The sequence below is a fragment of the Peromyscus leucopus genome, chromosome 7 (assembly GCF_004664715.2).
Source record: "Peromyscus leucopus breed LL Stock chromosome 7, UCI_PerLeu_2.1, whole genome shotgun sequence".
NCBI classification, from domain to species: domain Eukaryota; kingdom Metazoa; phylum Chordata; class Mammalia; order Rodentia; family Cricetidae; genus Peromyscus; species Peromyscus leucopus.
Window position 1 is genome coordinate 17,861,890 of NC_051069.1, and position 23,476 is coordinate 17,885,365.

At 40.3% G+C, this 23,476-nt stretch overlaps 1 protein-coding gene across 3 annotated transcripts in view; it reads right to left on the reverse strand.

The window, feature by feature from the left end:
* Positions 1–1,572: 1,572 nt before the first annotated feature.
* Positions 1,573–23,476, reverse strand: part of Ube2q2 (ubiquitin conjugating enzyme E2 Q2) — a 61,200-nt gene continuing 39,296 nt past the window's right edge. For all 3 annotated transcript variants that reach the window (XM_028865008.2, XM_028865006.2, XM_028865005.2), the window contains 6 exons: positions 23,268–23,358; positions 18,632–18,690; positions 15,107–15,155; positions 14,633–14,728; positions 5,475–5,541; positions 1,573–3,339 (listed from right to left, as the gene is read on the reverse strand). In XM_028865008.2, the coding sequence (XP_028720841.1) occupies positions 3,308–3,339; positions 5,475–5,541; positions 14,633–14,728; positions 15,107–15,155; positions 18,632–18,690; positions 23,268–23,358 (394 nt within the window). In that variant the 3' untranslated portion in view covers positions 1,573–3,307. The remainder of the gene's footprint in view (positions 3,340–5,474; positions 5,542–14,632; positions 14,729–15,106; positions 15,156–18,631; positions 18,691–23,267; positions 23,359–23,476) is intronic.

Here is a 23,476-nt window from a genome sequence, read left to right on the forward strand (position 1 = left end):
CGGCGGGCAGCTTCCGGCACTGGACTCACAGCAGCAGCAGCAGCGGTGCGCCGAGTTGTAACGCCCGCAAAGTTCCGCCCGGAAAGGAACGGTGCAGCCTGGCCATTGGGCCGGCTGCAAGCATTCGATTTATTCGGTGAATCTGGTTAACACGTTAGCCCTTAACTTTTAAACGAGGTGGCATTTTAAATAGCACTTCCCTTCTTTGGCCACTAACTGTAATTGCTGCTAGAAGCACACGCCAAACCAGACAGGTATTTTCCCATAGGAAATTATTATGCTTTGACACGTACTAGATCTTCATCCTGGGGCTGCTGAATCACAGGGAACGAGGCCCAACAATCTTAAACTCTCCGGTGGTTCACATAACTATTCTGAACCACAAAGGAAAGCAACAGCACTTGCAGCTTCATTCCAACTGAATACAGTTGTTTCCTGATTGAGGGGGCTTCGGTCCCCAGCTACTTGGTGTGGCCTGGTGCTTCTTGTTTTGGCCTCATGACCCTTTAAGCTGTTATATTTACCTATTAGGACATTTTGGATTGGGCATGGTGGTTCATGCTTGCAATCTAGCAAGCTGGAGACAGGAGGTTCACAAACCAAAACCAACCTGGACTCCCCAACCCCAAAATATTTTAACATGGGATAACCAAAACACATTAACAACTTAGTATTTTTTTTTTTTTTTAAATGGAGGAAAAACTCTTAAAAACTCTCCTCCCTCAATAACAAACTGCCACTTTACTCTGAAAACCTTATAGGTACTTAATAGCAAACACATAAATGCCATCGTCTCCAAAAACTCCACTGTACACAGGGAATGTGTGACAACTATAATGCTTTCTGTTAATAAAAACTCCAGCAGGTCTCAGGGTCAAACTACTCTATGGAACCACTGGCGGGGGCGGAGGCAGTGACACATGATAAGGACTAGGGAAAACAGAGGGCCATGGGTTTAAGGGGACGACTTCTAAAGATTTTCACACCTAAGGGGACCTTCAGAGAGGGCCACTGTCTCTGAATGAAGTAGGGTGGAGGACATCCAGACATAACATTTAAACCAAAGATAAAACTAGCATGGGGAATTTCAATCCAGGAGACAAAGGGTATTATCCAAACAAACTGAGCCTAGAGCTTTCCTCCCTCGGGGCTTCTTATGAGATACACTGATAGTGGTGTGTATAAGGGCCGTGAGTATAAAAGTGCTAGTAATATCTTGAGAAAATTAGGGATATTAGTTCAAATAGCACTTGAGCCACAAGTTCCCAGCCTGGGCTGGAGAGTGGGATAGTCAAAAACAAAAACAAAAACCCACAACAACAAACAAAAAAAACCCCAAACCCACATGTATGTGAATTTAAAGAACATAAGGGAAATGGCTAAAGAAAAACTGAGTGCACTACGTGTGTACATACCAATTCTCTAGGTTTCCTGCCTCTCATTAAATCAATCTCCATCTCCGCCCCTGAAACCTCCACACACCCCATTTCTCTAAATACCCTACACTAGAACTTCAACAGAGCCTAAAGACACCTGAATCATAACATTTCTTATGAGGGAAAGGTGACAAAGCAATTTTTAAATGGTTCTTTATTCATAAACTTGATGCAAGTTTACAAAATTTACTGTACATTGCCAAATAAATCTGCAATGAAAAATAAAATCCAAAAAACAAAGCATGCCAAATGTGCAGCTGTCAATCTGCTAGCCATGAGGATATGAAAGAATTCAACAATGTATTCAAGATTCTGCCTTAGGCTTAAGGAACTTTATAATGCTTTGAGGAATTAATTCTGCCTTGTCACTTGTTATCTGAGCACTGGAATCATTTGAAGGTAACCAAGGGAGCAAGAATACCAGGTATCTTCACCTGTCCTCTTAACCAACAGAACAGAATCAGGAGAAATTAAAAACACACACAAAATGCACAAGTGCCAAGTTTCCTGAATGTGGCTTACAAAGTTTAAAAAAAAAAAAAAAGAATCACAAATCAAGTGTATAAGAAACACCTTTTGAGCTGGGCAGTAGTAGTGGTAGACACCTTTGACCCCAGCACTCCTCTGTGAGTTCGAGGCCAGACTGGTCTACAAAGCAAGTTCCAGGACAGCCAGAGCTGTTACACAGAGAAACCCTATCTTGAAAAGCAAAAACAAACAAACAAACAAACAAAAAAAAAAAAAAAAAAAAGGAAACAAGCTTTGTACTGGTTTGTGCAGGAAAATGTGCTTCTGGGTTTCTTTTTTTAAAAGTGCTTAATAGCTAGAGTTTATACTTAAATCAAATTCAGAATTAAAAAAAAAAACTATTACCAACCAAAGAGGACTGATTCACATAAGGCAAAAAATGGGAAGTACATTGATTTGTGTCACATTTTATAAAAGAATTAACATATGCTGAATCACTACTGGTCTTCTGATGTAAAAGCCACTGGATGACTACAGCAAAAAATCTCAGGGTCTCCAATTTTAGGTGTCTTTTATACTTCTGCTCAAGGAGTCTGTCTTTGTGCCAATCACTTGACAAGTTTATTAGTTTATCAACAATTGCAACACCCCGTTAATAAGTGGGAAGGTAAAATGACCTCATACTTTAGAACTTCAGGCTCTACATTGTGGCTCTTCCCAAGAAATGTTGAACCAACAGGAGGCAGGTTGAGCCCAGCAGGACTCCGCCATCCCAGTGGAAATTACTGCTCACAAATGGCTGGCTCACTTTGCTTTACCTAATATGATACAATACAACTAAGATCATACTTCCAGAAACAGTTCAAACCTTCACACAACCATGAAAAAGTTAACAATTTAATGAAGAGGCTTCCTGTCATAATTTTGGCAATAAAAAGATTTCAGACCTGAAAACACTATGGTTTAGAAGACCTAAAATTCCTAAACCAGTATTGACCATCAGTTAAACTTTTATTGGCTCTAAACGAACAGGATTTTGCAAATCTTCATACCCCATAGGCTCAATATAGGAAGGTTACTGTAAATTCACAGCTGCAGTAAACTGATGCTGACTTCCCTGCTTGCTTAAAAGATTTCACTTTTCAAGAAAGAGGTGGTAGGGAGTGGCTATTGTGTGTACTTATCAGGAAAAATACAGTAAAGGCCCCACTGTTCAGTCCAAGATACCTAAAGTGAGCAAAATGAAAAGGCTGTATCTGGATGTCAGTTGACAGATTATCCACTAAATGATCTATTAGCTAATGTCTTCGGTACTGCTGTTATACGGGCACTCAAAAGCTTATGTCTGCACGTTGGAACGATTTTCTTTAAAGCAACATTGGTCCAGACATATGTCAACGTAGTTAGCCATCTTCCTTTGGAGGTGTATACCAGCCTGAAATAAAATGGAAAAAACATTAACTACTTCAATCCTTGAAGCATCTAGGAAAAGGCACTCCTAAGATGAGGTCCAGTCTCTACTCATAATTTTGATGTTTAACACTACTGTAAAAACTTAAACTTGCTTTTTGGTTATTAATCCAGCATTCTGATATATTCACAGTATCAAGTCACTGCTTATGAATAAACCACACTTGAGTTTTCAGCATCTCTATATAAATGGTATTCCTAGCTGATAATGACAGTATGGAATAACAGCAGTCACATGCTAACCTTCCATTTCAATTTTGTATTTAAAAGAAACCTGGCAATTAGAATTTAAAAAAACACACATTAGTACTGTCATCATATTAAAATTCTAGCTTTTTAAGGCAGTCCAGAGTCAGTAATCTCATAATGTATGTCCAGAGTTACATGTGATAAGCACACCATTTATCTGTCAATTTAAAACAAATAAAAAGATGAAAATTTTTGAAAACATTTTAAAATTGCTATCTCTGATTCTGAATCCACTGCTCTTTCATCAATGCAGGGTTTGCTTACACACACACACACACACACACACACATTTTCTATAAACATCTTTGAATGCCAATTGTAGGTTTTGCCTTAGGAGAGGAAAGAGGAGCAAGCCTGACTGTTGCTCAGACTCCACACAGCTCTCAACTCTCCTAGAAAGGCAATTAGATGCTCAGTCATGCCTGGTACAAAGCAAGCATTGGAACACACTCAGCTGAGAAACTAGAAGTGATATTATGAAAGCCTGGACTTAACCTTATGTTGTAAGACCTTCCTTTGAAGCATCAAGATTTGGTTTTGAATATTATTTCTATAAGGAATCACTGACAAAAGTGTCAAGTTGGCATTGTCATTAAAATAAAATTGAGTGCAAGATACAAATCTAAACATACAAACTAACATACATATGTGTGTATACCTTCGCTGGAGCTCAATAATTCAGAGAGCCCTAGAATCGTCCCTTCCCTGTCTCCCCAGAGGTGGGATCAGAGGCCTAACTAACATGTTTCTAGAAAGTTAGGACCATTGACTACAGATGCCTACCTACCTACCCTAAGGAGACTCCTTCCTTCTGCTCCACACAAAGGGCTTTCATTTCCCTCTGCTATCACAATGACTTCTTTGTTCAGAGGACTTGGTTACAAAGTGCTCTGCAGAGGCACTATTCTTTTTCCTCATGTTTATTAACAGACACTGCCAACTTTAGAGATGAGGAAACTGGGGCTCAAAGAGACCACAGAGGCTGGTAAAATGGTCAGCGGGTGAAGGCATTTGCCACCAAACCAGACAATCAGAGTTTGATTCTCAGAACCCACATGCAAACACATACACACAAAACAAGTATTTCTTTTCTAAATGAATCGTAGGACTTTTTCAAAGTCGCAGAGCTAAGAAGCCACATCAATGGCACTTGCAAATAGGTCTCTCACGCCAGGCTAAGTGATGCAGGCCTGTAATCCCAGCTACTGGGGAGACTGAAGCAAGATTCTGCAGTGATCTCAGAACCAGCCTGGGCAGCTTAGTGAGATCCTATCTTAAAAAGCTAAACAAAACGGGGGGAGGGAAAGGGAAAGGGAAAGGAAAAGGAAAAGGAAAAGGAAAAGAAAGACAAGGCAGATGACTCAAACAGCAAACCTGAATCTCAGTAGTAGAATGCTTTGCCCTGGTAGGAGTTCTAGGTTCGACCCCGAGGGAGGAAGGAAGGAAGGAAGGGAGGGAGGTCTACCAAAGTACTAATCTGAAGATGTTTCAGAAGCAGATAGCCATGATCCTGCTAAGCTTGCTCAACTACAATGAGAGCTCCTATACAAAGTTGCTTGTACAATTCTTTTACTTACAAAATATATTTCAATTGAGCAAAGGGATTTAACCATTAAGCTAATTTCTTGGTTCTGACTCAATGGCATTTAGGTCAAGTCTTCAGAGCACAGAAAGAAGCAGTGTTAAGATTTGTTGCAAGATTATGAATACAGTTAAGGTTTTTTTCCCCAATGTAATTAACAGTATTTGATAAAAAAATTAAGACAAAACCACAGGAATGAACAAGGCAAACACCAGCATGCTGTGTACAACTTCATGAATGGCAATAAGTACTTATTGAATTAAACATACCATTTTTCTCATGTATCTGTACAATGGAATTATAGGATTGTTGGGCCCGTGCTAGATTATACTGATTCTGAAAAAGAAATTACACATTATTAAAACAAATCTGCAGTCAGATGAAAACCATCAGAGTGAATTTATGGATATATCACTACTATGTTTAAAAGGGCATTTTCATTTCCCAGAGAATTTGTGTTACTAACTTTCCAAATTTGCTACAATTTTATTAAAATAACAAAATCAAAATTGCACTTCGCTAAAACCCCACAAACTTCAGTTGTTTACTTTTAACATCTTCCTACCACTGGTCAAGCAGGAAGGTTTACAGTCCTAGTGTGTGTTTCCATACTGTCAATTCAAGTCAAAGGAAACATATTTGGATGAGTAACACTCAACTTTCTTCTCCTTACATCCAAAAGAATGGTCCATGGTACTGCTTTCAGCTAAGAAGACACGAAGCACCGTGAATCTAAATACTTGTAGTTAGAAATATAAAGAATGCCCACAAGTGCCACCAAGTCACCTCCTTTGGCTAAAATAAGGAATTTTCTCTAACGAGCCAAATTCAGACTGAATTTTGTCCCATAAGCATGAATAGCTTACACTTTAACTTCAATTAGTATCAGACTGATCTCTGTAACAGCTCGCCCCACCTACAGCACATCATTCAACTTGTTGCATAACCAATACACAGTACAGAAGAACAACAAAATGTAGAGACAGTCTCCCTTCCCATCCCAACTTCCCCTACGCAGTTAACTACATTTACTAGTTTCTTGTACACTTCTCTGGAAGATTTTGCAAGGACATTCATGCATAGCTGTTGTCCAAAGACTAATCCTGTGCTTGCCAAGTACGGGCAAAAAGCATCTAGAATGGAGCTGCTGCATCAAGAACAAGCCTGTGCAATGCTGAGGCCTTGCTCAATGCTTCACTAAGGACTGCCAAGGCCAACTGTGTGCACCTCCAAGTAGCTTCCCAGGAGTCCTTCAGCACTATTTAAAGCCACATCCTCCCTGTGGTTTCAGTTTGCTGGTCTACTCCTCAGTGCAGCTGAGAGTGTCCGTGCATTTGTGAACCACTTATTTTCATTTCTGTACCAGTCATAGACAGACCCTATTTTTCTACAGAGTAATCTTCTAAAGACATAGACACAAAACACAGGCAGAATCATATCAAAGAAAAACTTGAAAATACTTTAACGGCTAGAGATATGGTTCTGTGGTTAGGAACACTTGCTGCTCTTCCTGAACACCAAGGTTTGATTCCCAGCACCCCACCCAGTGGCTTCCAAGTCCAGTTCGAGGGATCTCAGGCCCTCTTCAAGCATGAATATGGTGCACAGACATATAAGAAATTCAGGCAAAAACATCCATACACATTAATGTTTTTCCACAAAGAGAAAAATAAAAGAGAAACAGACTAAAAACAAAATATACACAACATACTCTCAGATAACCATGAACTACTGTGCCTACTCTTCCAAGCCAAGTATCAGCCAGCCTCCACTATTTTGGACAGTTGACACAGTTGATGATGATTAATTAACTTCCAGTTTAAGGCACTGTTAGGTCAGCAGCAGACTTCTGCTTACACCTTCAGTAATCTCTCCCTGTTCTTCACGTTGGTTTGACTCCTTTCTAACAATGAGTTGAATTTTTGATTTGTTGTTATTGTTTTTATTTCTGTAAATTAGTATACAAGAAACTAGGTGTCAGCATTTTTAACAAGGTCTGCATGTTTTGGTGGAGTCTGCTCTCCCTCACCTTCTGCTCTGGTAACTTCACCGGCTCCAGCCTTTCTTCCTCCGTGCACGGCCCTTTCTCTTCTCCCACCACTGTTCTGAGCCCTCCTTTGGCTTCTGACTGCACTGCTGCTGCTGTCCCAAACACTGCAGATTTTATTTTCAAATTCCCATTTATCCAAAGGGTTGTATAAATCTGAAATTCCACAGAACAGTTTCCAGTGTACTAACTTACCAGTCTTATTTAACTAAACTAGGTTCAGAACATCCGTCTTTTTTCTTTTCAGCATTATGCGTCAGCTTCACTCAAAAACTTTGGGAGGGTTTAAGAATTTTAGTATTGCTATTGTAGTTAAAAAGTATTTTAATTTTGTACTTGAATTTTTTACTATAATTTAGAAACATACTTATAATTTCCAAGTTCATATGTACTGTAATTAATCTTTTCATTATTATCTTCTAATTTAATTACATATCTGAATTATATGGTTTGGAAAGTAGCAAACCACAAGGTTTTTGTATTGCCTGCCTTGCTTTACAAAATAGTCCATTCTGATTTTATTCCGTTTCCCATGTATGTCTGGGAAGGATATGGGGATCTGATACTGGGCACAGGTCTGGTCACTGGCACTCAAAGTCACACATGCAGACCTCTCTGTTGGCAGACTCATCTGGTTTCCCTGGGCTTTTATCAGGGTTTTTCTCTTCAACTGTAAGCTATTCTGTATGTTCTGTTAAATTCTTCTTCAGATCTCTCTCAATACCATTCCCAGTCTTACTAAATGATCAGTTTCACCATTCTGGTTTTAAATGTTTTCTTTTCTTTGGCTTTTAGGGTCTCATGTAGCTCAGGCTGGCCTTAAACTCACTATGTGGCCAAAAATTGCCTTGAACTTCTGATTCTCCTGCCTCTACCTTCTAAGTGCTGGGTTGACAGGCATGTGACCATGTGTCCAGCTTCCACTTCCCAGCTTTGATATTTCATACAACTATTATATTGCACTTCAAATAACTTTGTTTTGTTTTCGTGTGTTTGTTTTTTGTTTGTTTGGTTGGTTGATTTTTCGAGACAGGGTTTCTCTGTGTAGCTTTGTGCCTTTCCTGGAACTCACTTTGTAGACCAGGCTGGCCTCGAACTCACAGAGATCCGCCTGTCTCTGCCTTCCGAGTGCTGGGATTAAAGGCGTGCGCCACCACCCAGCTGTTTTTGTGTTCTGAGGTATTGAGGATTGAACTCGTGCTAAGTAAGCACTCCACCACTGAGCTATATAACCCCAGTCCTGACTCCCATCTGCAGGGGGGCAAGTTTCTCAGTCCTGCCTAGCCCCACGGTCCGGAATAATCTCTCCCACTCGAGCTCTCAAAGCCACTTATAAAATAATCACTCAGAGGCTTATATTAATTACGAACTGTATGGCCTATGGCTCAGGCCTCTTGCTTAAATTACCCATTTCTATTAATCTATGTGTTGCCATGTGGCAGTGGAGTTACTGGACTGAGGGCCTCTTGTTGCTCTTTGGGTGGCCGGTTGACATCTCCTGACCCCGCCTTTCTTCTCTCTATATCCCTCTTGGATTTTCCCGCCTGGCTCCATTCTGCCCTGCCATAGGCCAATGCAGCTTTATAAGTTAACCAATGGGAGCAACATAAATGGGAGAAAAAAACGTCCCACAACACCCATCTTGTGATTTGGTGCCTGGCTGGCCTCGTGATCTTTAACTGCATTCCCCGTGTGTTGGATTTCATCTTTGGGAAGCCTACAAGCTCCAATAGAAACCCTTTTCTCGGGAGACACTGCAGCCACCGCCAGGACAAGCAGCATGTAAAGCCTCTGGTAAGCCACCAGCCACGTGGCAAGGTATAGATTTATAAAAATGGGTTAATTTAAGATAAAAGAACAGTTAGCAAGAAGCCTGCCATGGCCATACAGTTTATAAGTATTATAAGCATCTGAGTGATTATTTTATAAGTGGATTGTGGGACTGCGGGGCTTGGGGAACCTGGAGAGAAGCCCTCCAGCAACAAATGGCGCCCAACGGCTCCAGTTTCCACCTTAAACCTGAGAATATTTAATAACCAATTCTAAACAGAGCCAAAACCAGGTTCCTGCTTCTTGTCTCATACGGGCAGCTAGACGTCGCAAAACACAGGTTTGAACACTGGCGGGTTCCTGGCATGTGCGTTTGACCGGCAGTATGACAGAAATGAGGCGTCTGCCAGGGGCACATTAAGCTGTGTGGTAGATTTAGTCTTTACTAGTATTTAAAAAAAAAAAAAAAAAAAAAAGAGGTTTCTGAGCTACACGCTGCTTTGATAAAAGCTTAGACCCACTATTTCTGAGACTTGATGACTCCCAGAGCTGGCGGAAAACGTACTACTGCCATGTTGGGAAGCTAAAGTGGGCAGAGCCAGCAGCCACAGCGCCGTTTCAGTCTTAGAATGGTGCAGTTTAAAGCAATAGGCTCAAGATAATATAAAAAATAAGCCACGTAAAGATGGCTACCACACAGAGAATCTGGATTATGTTGTCTTTGATATTCGTAACTGAAGAAAAACATTTGATTGCAAAAGCTGTTGAGTTATGCCAAAATGTATATTTTAAAGGTACCTTGACTTCAAAATTGGGATTTAAGGATATGTTGCTTTGGAAAAGAGGTTCTGCTTTTGTTTCCACAGAAAGCCAGAGGCTGTGGATTTGTTCCAGATTAAGATACATCAGGTTTCACCAGCCAAGACTCCCTGAAAGGTCTCTGATGACACCATGGCCCAGATGATCCAACATCCAGAGCGGTTTCAAGGCAACTGGTTCACACAATACAGCCTCACGGACTACCCCATAGGCCTAAAATTTTCTTTGCATCCCCATAAGATACAGCGCCCCCCTCCAGCAGGAAGTAGTAAGAAATGCTACGCCCAAATTCCCAAATATACCAAGCTGGCTTTAGAGGTGGAATTGGCTCACTCCCCCTCTAAACCCAGACATACTGCTTTAAAAAAAAAATGGTTAAGAGATTCTTGTGTCCCAAATCAGAAGAGCCCTCTGGTGTGGGACAGAGAAAAAACAATATTTTTATTTAAAACAGGTTGATTATAAATGTGATCTCTTTCTAAAAAAGAAAAGGGGATATGATATAGATATATAGGAGGATATGGAGATGATAAGATAAAAAGGTAGATTAATGAACCTACTTTTAAAGAACAACTTGTTTAAAATGTTTTACATTGGTATAGATTTTAGTTTATGTTTAAAATGTTTTACATTGGTATAAATTTTAGTTTATTGATACAAACTTGAAGTTAATTTTGTTATACTGTATATATATATTTCTATTCTTGTTTGAGGTATTATGTTTATGTAACTCATTTAAAATTGTAATGGATAATTAAAAAATAGATTAATAATTAAAAAAAAAAAAGAAAAAAGAAAAAAGAAACCCTTTTCTCCGGAGGCCGAGTCTGTTTCTGGGAGAGCTATGATTGCAGCTGACACGGAACACAGCAGAGCCCTGGTGATCAAGGTGCTTATATTTGGCACCACAACTTGGCTCACTTATAAATGAGACTAGGCTGCTTAGTCATTCCCTAACACCAGAAAGGAAGAAACAACACAGATCTCTCCTGCGCTTGTGAGCACTATTCAGGGTTCGTTCTTCAGGAGAACGACAGCATCAAAGGACACCTGTTCTGAGTGCAGAAACAGGGTCAGCACTGCCCCAGAGGCTGTGTGCTCCAGGACTTCGCTATCATTCACTAGTGTTCCCTCTGGAACATGCATGCTTCACACATTAGCTTGCTTTATTTATTTTGTTTTTGGAGATAGGGTCTCCCAGTTGAGCCTAGAATACACTGTGTAGCCCAGCTGGCTTCCGAAGACAGTCTCTACTGAAACAAACATACTTACACAGCTCTCCTTTCCTCCTCACTGCCGTCCCCACTATATATACATGTACCCATCTACACATCAACAGCACTGAACACTATTTAAAATCTTTATTATTGTATGTGAGCAAGTGTGGGCACACGTGCTCAGCACACAGGTGGCAATCAGAAGACAACACTGTGGAATTGGTTCTCTATTTCTACTTTTACATGGGTTCTGGGACTCCAACTCAGGTTGTTTCTTTTGGTTGACAGACAGACACACAGAGTGAGAGTGCATGTGCACACGAGAGGGGTGGGGGAGGAAGAATGTGTGGACAGGGACATGGGGATCAGAGGACAACTTTCAGGGATAGCTCTCTCCTCCCACTGTAGCTGAACTCAGTTCATCAGGCTTGCATGGCAAGCCCTCTCTACCCCATGAACACTTGCTGGCCCTTTAACACCATTAGCATCTTTTTAAAAAAAGATTGATTGTTATTATTTTTAATTAAGTGTGTCTATTTCTATATGTTGAGTATGTACACATGAGTGCAGATGCCCACAGAGGCCAGAGGTATCAGATACCCCTACAGTGGGAGTCAGAGGCAGTTGTGAACTGGCTGACACAGATTCTCTATAAAAGCACCAATCACTCTTAAATCTCAATCATCTATCCAGCTTTGAATTAATAGCTGACGATATCATTTATTATGACAATATCATGTATCTTCCTTTTTGGTTACATTTATTTGTGTGTGTATGTGGCGAACAAGGGGACATACGTGCCATAGCAGGCAGGTGAAGGTCAGAGGATAACCATTGGAGTTGGTTCTCCCCTTTCTACCATGAGCACCAGGAATCAAACTCAGGCCCTCTGGCTTGGTGCCAAAATGTCTTTGCCTACTGAGTCATCTCACGTCCATCTTTCCTTTTTGATTGTTAAGGGTTCAGTTTTTTGAGACAGGGTTTCACTACATAGCCCAGGGCAGCCTGGAACCTGTGGTCCTCCTGACTCAACATCTCAACTTCTAGAATCATAGGCATGCACCACCATGCCAGGCTTCTGTGTTATTTTTTAAGTTAATATTTAGACTATTCCCTGCAGAATGCAGGAAGATGAAACTTCTATTATATTGTGCAAAGTTTCCACTTTCTTAGCTGACAATATTTTTTAATTTGAAAGAAAAAAGAGTGAAGTTTTACCCTAAAAGTTCACTGAATTCACTTCTAATGCACCGTCAACCATGAACAAAGCAGCCAGCACAGAGGATCACAATGGTCCCCAAAGGTTCCATCGGCTATGTCATCAAGTCATCTCAGCGGTTATGTGCTATGTTCTACATAACACAAAGATCTCTTCGTGTAAGCCATGTATGAATGTGTTTCAATACACAGAAGTACTCAGCAGCCGGACTTAGGGCCTCATATGTAATGCTTTTTTCTTACTTACCAAGAAAACTGCACATCATAGAAAACATGTAGGTTTAAAGCAATTGATGGAATCTAAGATTTATAGTATAGAATAAAGAATACTGGTATTCTAGAACTTCAAAACTGGAGAACCTAAGTTAGGCTGGCCCACTGTATTTGATACAGAGCTCTCAGGAGAAAGTCTGTACAGTGTACTGGTAAAATTTTAATTATGAAAGAGAGGAGAGAAGAGGAGAGGAGAGGAGAGGAGAGGAGAGGAGAGGAGAGGAGAGGAGAGGAGAGGAGAGGAGAGGAGAGGAGAGGAGAGGAGAGGAGAGGAGAGGAGAGGAGAGGAGAGGAGGAAGAGAAGAGAAGAGAAGAGAAAAGAAAAGAAAAGAAAAGAAAAGAAAAGAAAAGAAAAGAAAAGAAAAGAAAAGAAAAGCGAGAGAGAGATCACTATGCCCTTCTGATTTTCTTTTCTATTTTAAAATGAAAAACATGGGAATTTTTTTTTTAATTGTTAAATTTAACATCAAATTCTATATATGTATAGATGTTAGGAGAAAGCACTGAAGACCGGGACATGCTAATGCCTGGTGTATTTCTCTAGACATTCAAAACTATAAACTACCTTCTCAGGGTTTTGTGATGTTATCTGCTTTAGGAACTTTGAATGAGGAGGCATATATTTCATCATTAAAAATTTTTCAGATTATACTATGTAACTATTTTATTGACACATTAAAATAAAAATATGCCGGGCGGTGGTGGCGCACGCCTTTAATCCCAGCACTCGGGAGGCAGAGGCAGGCGGATCTCTGTGAGTTCGAGGCCAGCCTGGGCTACCAAGTGAGCTCCAGGAAAGGCGCAAAGCTACACAGAGAAACCCTGTCTCGAAAAACCAAAAAAATAAAATAAAATAAATAAAAAAATAAAATAAAATAAAATAAAATAAAAATATATTCACATATATTATTAACAAACACTGGTTTGATATAAGTTATTGAACATTGGTGAGTTGCTTAACTTTTGGATTTTAAACAAATGGCATTTTATTCCAGTATAAACAAACTGCTATTAAGAAGAGTTAAAAATAACACTATCATCCCAAATTATGATTTTTTAAAATGAACTTTTAAAATTTTTGCTTTTTCTGTGGATTAACTTTCTAAAAAATTCTCATGATTGTAAGTACAGTATAAGTATATATCTCTAAGTTTTAAACTACTTGAATAAACAATGCAAATTCACAAAGAACTTTAGGGAAAACATTCACTGCTTAAAAATCATCAGATCAAGGTTATTTCCATCACACAGAGGTTTGTTTTTTTTCCCCCCCAAAACAAACATCATAAGTATCTATGAATAGCTACAATTCCACCTGGAACAATCCTTCTAGTACAGTAAGTGAATTCAGCACAACTCAGTAAGTGTACAAACTACACCTGCCTAGCTGAACCCTTGTTTTGCCCCCATGACCTTAGAGTTATCAGACCCTGTGTGCCTCAGTTTCTTCAGCTCTAAATGAAGACAACAGAACGTTTCTCATAGGTTATTAAAAGGGTTGAAAAAGTTAATGATCTAAAGTAGAACAGAATCTAGCATGTATACTCTGACTGAAAATTAATGATGCTAACATGGTCTCAGTTTGGAGAAACCTCAAAATACACCCAAGCCTTTTCCTTAGTATGTGACATTTAACAATAACGAGCTCAATCTAAACACGCCTGTGAGTAGGAAAGACTAGGTGGGGCTAAGTGACTGCAGTGAGCATCTTCTCCTACACATCTGTTTCCCACCTTCACTTTTCTAAAACAAGAAAATTAAATCAACTGTCTCAAAAAGAATTGAGACGGGGGCTGGAGAGATGTCTCATCAGTTAAGGACATTTGTTCCTGGAGAGGACCTGAGTTCAATTCCAATCGCCCACATGGTGACTCACAACTGTCTATAACTGTAGTTTATCCAATGCCCTCTGAGGGCACCAGGCACACATATGGTCCACAGACCCACACACCCAGGCACTGCATTCATAGACATAAAAATAACTAAATTTTAAAACTAGAACCGAGAAAAATATATGCCTCACATGTGACCTACGCTAGCATGAGGGCACTTCAGCCTATCTGTGGAGTTCTGAAGAGAGTACCTTATTTGCTCCAAACTGCACTCGGGCCTTGCCTTTCACCAAGGTAGCGTTGATCTGCATGATGACAGATTCTATAGAGTAGGCGCTGCTCCAGCCCTACGGGAAGAAAAAACACAATGGTCTTCACAGTTCCCACTCAGGAAAACCTAAGGAGACATCATAGAGGAAGCCAATGACAGCATGTCAGTGCTAACACATTTGTAGTGAAGAGGAAAACACAGATGACAGTCCTGGGTTCTAAACATCTAAACCTGAGTGAATTTTAATCTTAAATAAACATTACTCTCAGTTGTTCCCGCATGGACTGAGCTCAAAGTACGACATTTTACCAGTTTATCTTAGAATTTCGTTATAAAAGTAGGTGCTACAACAATTTTTTAAAAATATAATCTGCTACATTTAAGAACTTTGCTCTTAGAAGCCAGCTAATTTATGAAAATTATACTAACACTGAGAACTGTGCACAGGAGTTACCTGTTTTGTAAGAAGTTCCATACATAACGCTCCTCCACCCAACACGTACCTTTAAAAAAAGAAAGCAAGCATACAAAATCCTCTAAATATCAATATTCCTTAACTTCTAAAGTATTACTAAGAAAGCATGCACACAAAATTAGGAGATAGCATACAACAACGAAACTGTTATTAGGGACATAAGACGGGCCAATTTCAAATGTTTAGTCATCACTTTAATACAGCCAATGTGTCAAACAAACTGAACAGAACACAAACTTTTCTGATGTCAAAAACGAAGAACTTAGCTCTGTGCATATGTTTCCTTAGCTGACGCTGAAGCATGCTTCTGTCCCTGGAGCTTTCTCTGCACCCTGCTGCAAGGCTGCAAACTCTGCGGACAGACAAAGCTCTACCCTAGCCAGAGTCACAAACAGCAGCAGGGTGCTGTACAGCCTGAGATGGCAGAGCAAGTGTGCCCCCCACCCCAATACACTGAGACTCCACAGTGGAGCCCACATGCCAACTAACATACCTCCATTTCTATACAGACTCATACAAAACCTAAGCTGTCTTCTGATTCTGATATTGAAAGTTGTATTTTAGATATCTTTCAGAAATTTTAAGTCAGCCAGTAGTTTTCCTCTATACTTAGTAATTGGACTATGAAAATCAAGCTATTTTGATTTTGCTTCCATTGGGCTTTCATATTTTACTCCTCTCTCCAATCTTGTTACTTCTCTATCAATTTAGGTTTATGTCCCTTGCCCCTAAGACAGTAGTAGCATGGATCTCAACTAGTGTCGTATCACCATCATATATTCTTTGTACTGTCACAGAGGATTCATCTCCCTAGAATGCTTTTTCCTTTCTTTTGTGTAGATATGTGGTGTGTGTGTCTGGTATATATACATGTCGGTTTGAAGGCCAGAGGTAAACATCAGCTGCCCATCTTATTGTTTGAGACAGTCTTCTCAATGAACCTGGAGCTCATCAATTCAGCTAGACTGGTTAGCCAGCCAGCTTCGAGGATTTCTCTCTGCCCCCACTTACCCAGTGCCAGGATTACAGGCACAAGTCACCATACCTAGATTTTCTGTGGGTTCTGGGGATCTGAGCTCAGGTCCTAGTTTCTCAGCATGCATTTTACCAACTGAGCCATCTGTTCCATTTCTACAACATTTTTTAAATTGTTGTTTCCCTTTTCCTATGCCAGTTAATGACAAATGAATCCAATATTCACGGTTAAATATGCTTACCAGAGGAAGGAGGAAAAAATGACTTGTTACACAATTTACAATGTTATAGCAACACTAACTATAAAAAGTTTAGTGCTGCTGTACTTGGCTAGGAAGAGGCTGGTGTTCTAAGCAAGAGATACAGAAGTTTAAAATTCACCGTATTTCCACCCTGTTTATTTTGTGTATGTAAATATTTGGCTAGGTTACCTAGTATTCTTCCAAAAATGGCCATATGCTTTATGGTAGAGTTACTTCCACTGCCTAACCCAGAAGCATGAGGGGACGTCTAAAGGTAAGAAAATGAATCTTCATAATCTGAACATCTTTGTTCTATAATCTTATCTTGTGATCTCCTCTCATTCTAATAGTGAACAGCAGTGTAACAGCTTTCCAAAAGCAGCAACAAGATCCCTAAGAGATTACTTCAGCTTTGCTGAGCATCACTTTTGGGATTCTGACAGAGCAACACTTCCCAAACAGCGAACCAGAGGGTGCCATCTTCTGAGATGCCAAAGGGAGGGGGGGAAGACTAAAGGAATTTAGAAGAAGTTATTTAGCATCTTTGTGGAAAACAGACTTAGGAATTACTTAGTGTCTCTGTGGAAAATCACATCAAGTCTCCAAGAAGTCCCTTTGGAAAGAATATTACTTAGTCTGCTGTCCAAAATGCCTATTAATATACCATAGAACTTTCTGGGAGATGTGGTAAAGGATTGGGCTGCAGGCATCAGCCAAGCCAACTTTTTTGTTGTTGTTGTTATTTTTGTTGGGATTTTTTTTTTGTTTTTTGAGACAAGGTTTCTCTGTGTAGCTCTGCACCTTTCCTGGAACTCACTTTGTAGACCAGGCTGGCCTAGAACTCAGAGATCCACCTGCCTCTGCCTCCTGAGTGCTGAAATTAAAGGTGTGCGCCACCACTGCCCAGCTAGCCAAGTCAACTTTTAAAGGAGTATTTCCTGATCATGCTGTAGACATCTAAATGGCTCAATACATCATAAACAAGGATTTGTTTAAGGCCATGCTTTTTGTTTATTTGTTTAGCTGAGCTTTACAGACACTGTGGCCAGTGTATTCTGCAGCCCCAACATCAGTTCATATGTATTCTGACTATACTGAGAAATCTTAGCAGGATGTAATCTCAAAAACACAGCCTTTATACTTATATTTGCTTTGCACATCTATTTCTATATTAGAGACACTAGTCTAAGAAGTTCTGAAGTCGGTCTTTAGGAGTAACCCACTTCTGTCTCAAACACAGAAAGGATCAGTCTGGGGCAATGTTTTTAAGATTTTATTATTACAGTAGAAATCATCTCACAAAGTAGAATTAGCTGAGTACTTGAAAATTCTCAAAGGATTTTTTAAAGATTTACTTTCATTCATGTGTGTGCATGTATGCCTGTAGAAGCCAGAAGAGGGTGTTAAATCCCTGGGAACTAGAGTGACATGTAGCTGGAAGCCACCTCACGTGGGTGCTGGAGACTGAAGTCAGGTCCTTTGGAAGAGAAACAGCTGCTCTATAACTGAGCCACCTCTCCTGCTTCCCTACAAATAGTTTATGATTCCTGTGTGGGGACTATGAAACACTTCATAGGTAACTTGATCTTTTCCATGCCTCCTATAGCCTCCTAACTACAAAAAGAAGCAATCTAAAATTCAGTCTGGCTGTCTGACGACCACCAGTCATCTGTACTAAGTGACAAATACTTATGTTGGGATCCGCTCCTGTAACCTCAGGTTTCCCAATTATCACAGTGACTGCACTCAACACAACAGGCCTGTGGGAACCACAATGACTGTAACTTCCCTGAAATCCTCAATGGTTTATATTTGAAAAATGCTTTCTTAAAAGACAGGATCTTATAAATATTGACTACATTACCTAACATCCATATCTGGATGGATGGATGGATGGATAAATTAATCTCTCTGGAAGGCCCAGACCCACTGTAAAGTCAAGGCCAGCCTGGAACTCACAATCCTGCATCAGTTTCTGACAGTTTGGGGTTACAGGCGGGCATACTCAGCTAAAACCCATTTCTTAAGGGTCAATATCTATAAATAAAATCCATTAGTGTGTCTACTTATAAATAACTAATTTATACCAGTCTGAATGTGGACCCCAAACCAGTACTATCAGTTAAATCTGGGAACTTCTTAGACATGCAAATTCTTTGGCCCCCTCAACCTACTTGGCATAGAATCCTCCAGCAGAAGTCCAGCAATCCTACCCTCCCAGGGTCTAGCTACTTCTGCAACGGACCCTGACACACAACGACCACAACAAAGTAAATATGTAACTTACCCTCCTGAGAGAACAGGTAACACCACTCGAACAAATGGAGGATCAAATGGAAAATTATCCTAGAAAAGCATAAGTTTAATCAACATTAAGAACATCATAAGTTTAATCAATTTTAAGAACATCATTTTTAGTTTTGCATTATTTAGAAGGTTTTCAAATAATCAATAAAGAAATGTATCCTCCTATTAACTGTAATATAAAGGTCATAAAAGTTAAATTAGTCCAAAAGAAAGCTGAGAAACAAGTAAATAAAAATGTCAAATATGGAATTCGGGTCAGGACAGAATAAAACAGTGCTGTACTAACTCACATTGTACACTAAGTGCATGGCTGTGGGTAGGCCCAGGAGAGGCCTTTTCTTTCCACTACAGACAGAAGAGGAATGTAAGAGCAGAATGCAGACTCTGGGCCAGGGAGGCTAGAGGCGGAGCTGCAACACACCAAAGAGAGGCCTGAGGGCCTTCTGCATGCCAGGCTGGGCCCTGAGGGAACCAACAGCCAACTGCCCCCCCAGGAGTGTCCGTCACAGATACTCTAGGGGTCCCCACTGTCTGTGGCCCTGGCAGAGGCACATGGTAATCCCCTCTAGGGAAGAACACAATAGTGGAAACCCCTCTGTGATCTTTCACAAGTATGTCCAATTTACTAAGACTTAGACATAAGGACACACCTTATGTCTATGACAAGACAGGAGCAGAGCAGCCAGTCGGCAGGCAAACGTCAGAGTAACTAAGAGGAGAAGAAAGCAAACCTCGGCAGAACTCACACAGTAAGGAGAACCAACAGGATCTGGATCTGGAGCTGCAGCAACAAGAACTTAACTAACAACCTAGTAATGCGTGACTGCACTGACGGCAACACACTGCAGCAGAGAGACTCAGTAACATCCAAAGGAAGTTAGGAAAGGCCACAAAGGGTAGACACAGTGGGAAATGCGGACGATAACAAGACACCCGGTTTATCACACAGGTTTGAGTCTTAGGAAAGAGAATGGAGCAAAAAAAACTGGATAAGAATTTTTTAAACACTCCTCAAGGTTTGGTCAATGTAAGCAATATCAGGAAAGACTAGAATCTTCAATGATGAGAAAGGTCTTCAAGGTGCTGAAAGGAGTTGGCAATTTGCCAACCTAAAAATCTGTACTCCTCAAAAAGGCAATGAAAGCCAGGCAAAGTAGCACACGCCTGTAACACCAGCAATCAGGAAGGGAGTAATAATTTTGAGACCAGTCTGTGCTTCATAGCAAGACCTTGTCTCAAAGAAAAAGAAATAAAAACAAATCAATTTTCCCATCTGCAAAACTGTACTAAAAAGAGATACTTAACAATATTCTTTCAAGCAGGAAAAAGATCGTGCTAGATATAACCTGGGAGAATAAAGAGCATGAAAATCCAAATATGTCTGGTCCCAGAATCTAAGTATAGAATGTAAATGCATGCATTGAGTACATGAACTCAAATGTTCTAAGGCTATGAGATTACAAGGGCAAAAAAGGGAATATTGCACTTTGACAATTCAAGGACATACATGGGATGAGTAAGAGAACATGGAATCACCAAGCTAAAAGGCAGGAGATGGGAGTCCTGAGGAAATCCAAAGGGGCGGGGGACATAGCACAAGAAAGATGAGTAGAAAATCACCAATCATATGGTAGATTTAAACCCAGTTATCAGTAGTAACATTCAAAACAAAGGCTAAGCTGCTTCAAAAAGTCAAAGATGATGCTGAGGAGGTGCCTGCGCAGGCCCAAGAACCTGAGTTCCAGCCTCAGAACAAAGACAGCCAGGTGTGTCAGCACATGCCTGTGACTCCAGCACTGGGGAGACAGGGACAGAGGGATCTCGGGGCTCACTGACCAGCGCCAGTCTAGACAAACTAGAGAACTCCAAGGCTAGTCAAAGACCCTGTCCCTTCTCCAACCCTAAAGAGACGGAGAGCCATCTCCTATCATACAGTATGATGCTAACGGAGCCAAGAGTGTTAGCCGTTAGTTCCTGACAACCAGGTCAGGAACGCTGCCCGTAACTTCCTGGACAGTGAAATGGCTTCCTGCTCTTGTTGAAGAGAGACCAAGGGAGTCTAAGAGAAATTCTGTCCAATTTTTATGTTCAAACAACATGGTTTAAAGGGAAGTAATGCTATTTTAAAAACTCCTTTTGAGGCAAGATAGGTACAAATATGCTTCATTCAATTATTTCCAAGAAGACAAAAAGTCAAAAAACAATTACCATACTTTCAGTAACTTCCCCTGTCTGCTCACAAGATTTCCAGGAACATAAAAATTAAGAAAATTTGATCCTTCCAGTAGAGGAGGCACATTTCTAGTCACTAAAATGGATCATCTTAGATTTCTACTGCAGGTTAGAAAGACACCTGTCAGCCGGGCGGTGGTGGCACACGCCTTTAATCCCAGCACTGGGGAGGCAGAGCCAGGCGGATCTCTGTGAGTTCAGGGCCAGCCTGGGCTACCAAGTGAGTTCCAGGAAAGGCGTAAAGCTACACAGAGAAACCCTGTCTCAAAAAACCAAAAAAAAAAAAAAAAAAAAAAAAAAAAAGACACCTGCCCACCCATACATACTGCCAACTTAATGACAATTTAATCTACTTTCAAATCTATCTATAATTTAACAGAGTAACGAAAACACAGATGCACAGCTTGGAAGAGCAGAACTATTATTAGAACAGGTCTCTAAACACATGATCCCGAATGGGTAACTATAAAATCTCTTTTGACTGCTTGAGAACTGCCTTCAGTTTCAGAAAGTAAGTCTACTTCAGAGCTTAAGAGACTTCTCCATAAACTGTGCTCTGGGATTCAACTAAAGATCTCTACAAATTCTAAATATAAAGAAAATATTCTTTAATGTCTTTTGTTTTCTTCCTTCAAAACATCTTAAATCCTGTTTCACCTATTCTACCACCAACACCATACACAAGCTCTGTACCATTTCATGCTAGGATTAAAGTTAAAGCCTCCAACTAGTCTCCCAGAAATCAGCTATATATTATCAACCAGCACTGTTGAAAGCTCAATGACCGTTAAGACAAAACAAGAAGCTGAACAGACCAACTCTGCCCTTACACAAACTCCTCCAGGGCTGGTTTACAGCACAGAGGACAGATCCCAGAGACTGCAGGCTTTTCAGCATGTTCTGCAAAGTCCAATAACCAGCTCCCTTATCCCCAGAAGGACTGCAAATCCAAAGCCTTAAATAGCATGGGGCAATTCAAAGTCACTTGGGTAAACTAATGTGGACAAACACTGTAATTGAAAGACAATTGCTACACTAAGCCTCCTCTTCAACTCAGAACAGGGCAAAGAGAAGTCCTGCCTCACTTCAACATAAATCCTCAAAACACCTCAATCTAGTTGAGATTTTTTTTGTTTGTTTGTTTGTTTTTTGTTTTTCGAGACATGGTTTCTCTGTGTAGCTTTGCGCCTTTCCTGGGACTCACTTGGTAGCCCAGGATGGCCTCGAACTCACAAAGATCCGCCTGCCTCTGCCTCCCGAGTGCTGGGATTAAAGGCGTGCGCCACCACCGCCCGGCTCTAGTTGAGATTTTTAATCATTAGATTTTACCCTATTACACATTAAATCACTAACATTTTATCTAGAGCCCTTTACTATTCTTTTTTAACTTTTATTCCAAACATCTTTAAAATTACTAAGTGTAGTACAAATTCAAAAAGAAATATATATATACAGGGGTATTTTTTATAAATTGTTATAAAGTGGATGCCCACGTGACCAACACTCTAGTCAGGAGAGTCTGCCAGCAGGAAGCCCATGGATGGCCTTTCCACTGTCCAACCCCTTGTCCTAATATGCACAGTGATCACACCTCACTCCTACACTGGGTTTACCAAAAGTTGTTGTTTTTGTTTTTGTCACTGTTGTTGTTTTTGTCACTGTTGTTTACCAAAGAAGTCTTCCTAGACTTCCCCCCCCTAATTTTACCAGGGTCCCTTGCCCCATGGAATTTCGCCATAGTAGAAATATTTTTTTAATGCCGAAGAATGTTTCATTTAAAGGACCAATTTTCACCTACCTGCAGTGACAATGCGTGTCCTATACAATTCTAGTTTTACAATTTTTTTAACTCTATATAAATGGAACTAAACAAAAAGGCTAGGAGTCAAGTCTAGTTACTTCTGCTTAACACTGTACAGAAGACTGACCTATCTTCTCAAATATGTCTATCTTAGGATTCCACATTCTCCACTTTCCTGTAACTTGGGTTATTTGCGGTTTGGAGTTATGACAAGCAAAATGCTGCTCTGAACTCTTTTGTTTATGCTTCCTGGTGTGTCTAAGCACTCATTCCTTGTGGAGTATATGCCTCATGAATTCCTGTAACTAGCCAGGCCCACTATCAACATTTAATCCCAACACTCGGGAGGCAGAGGCATGCAGATCTCTGTGACTTTGAGGCTATCCTGGTCTAGACAGCAAGTTACAGGTTAGCCAAGGCTACACAGTGAGACTCTGAATAAATAAATAAACAAATAAATCCTGAACTATAAGGTATGAGTATCTTCTACTTTCCCAAATCATACCAAATTGTTCTCCAAGGCAGCTGAACCAATTACACACTCCCATTAGAAGAACATGGGATCCCATTACAATGGTCTTACCTTAAAAGAGAAGTTAAGCAAAATATATTCTATGCCTTCTTTTTCTTTTAAGATCTGAAGATCACTGTGCAAAGGACTATCAGAGTCAACCCTAAGAATAACAAAACAAAAGCCAGTTCAAACAAAGTTAGAAAAACCTTTCTTAACTAAACTCCACCTGAACAGGTCCAAGAGCGGACAACAGAGCACCAGGTTCCCAACAGAAGTTC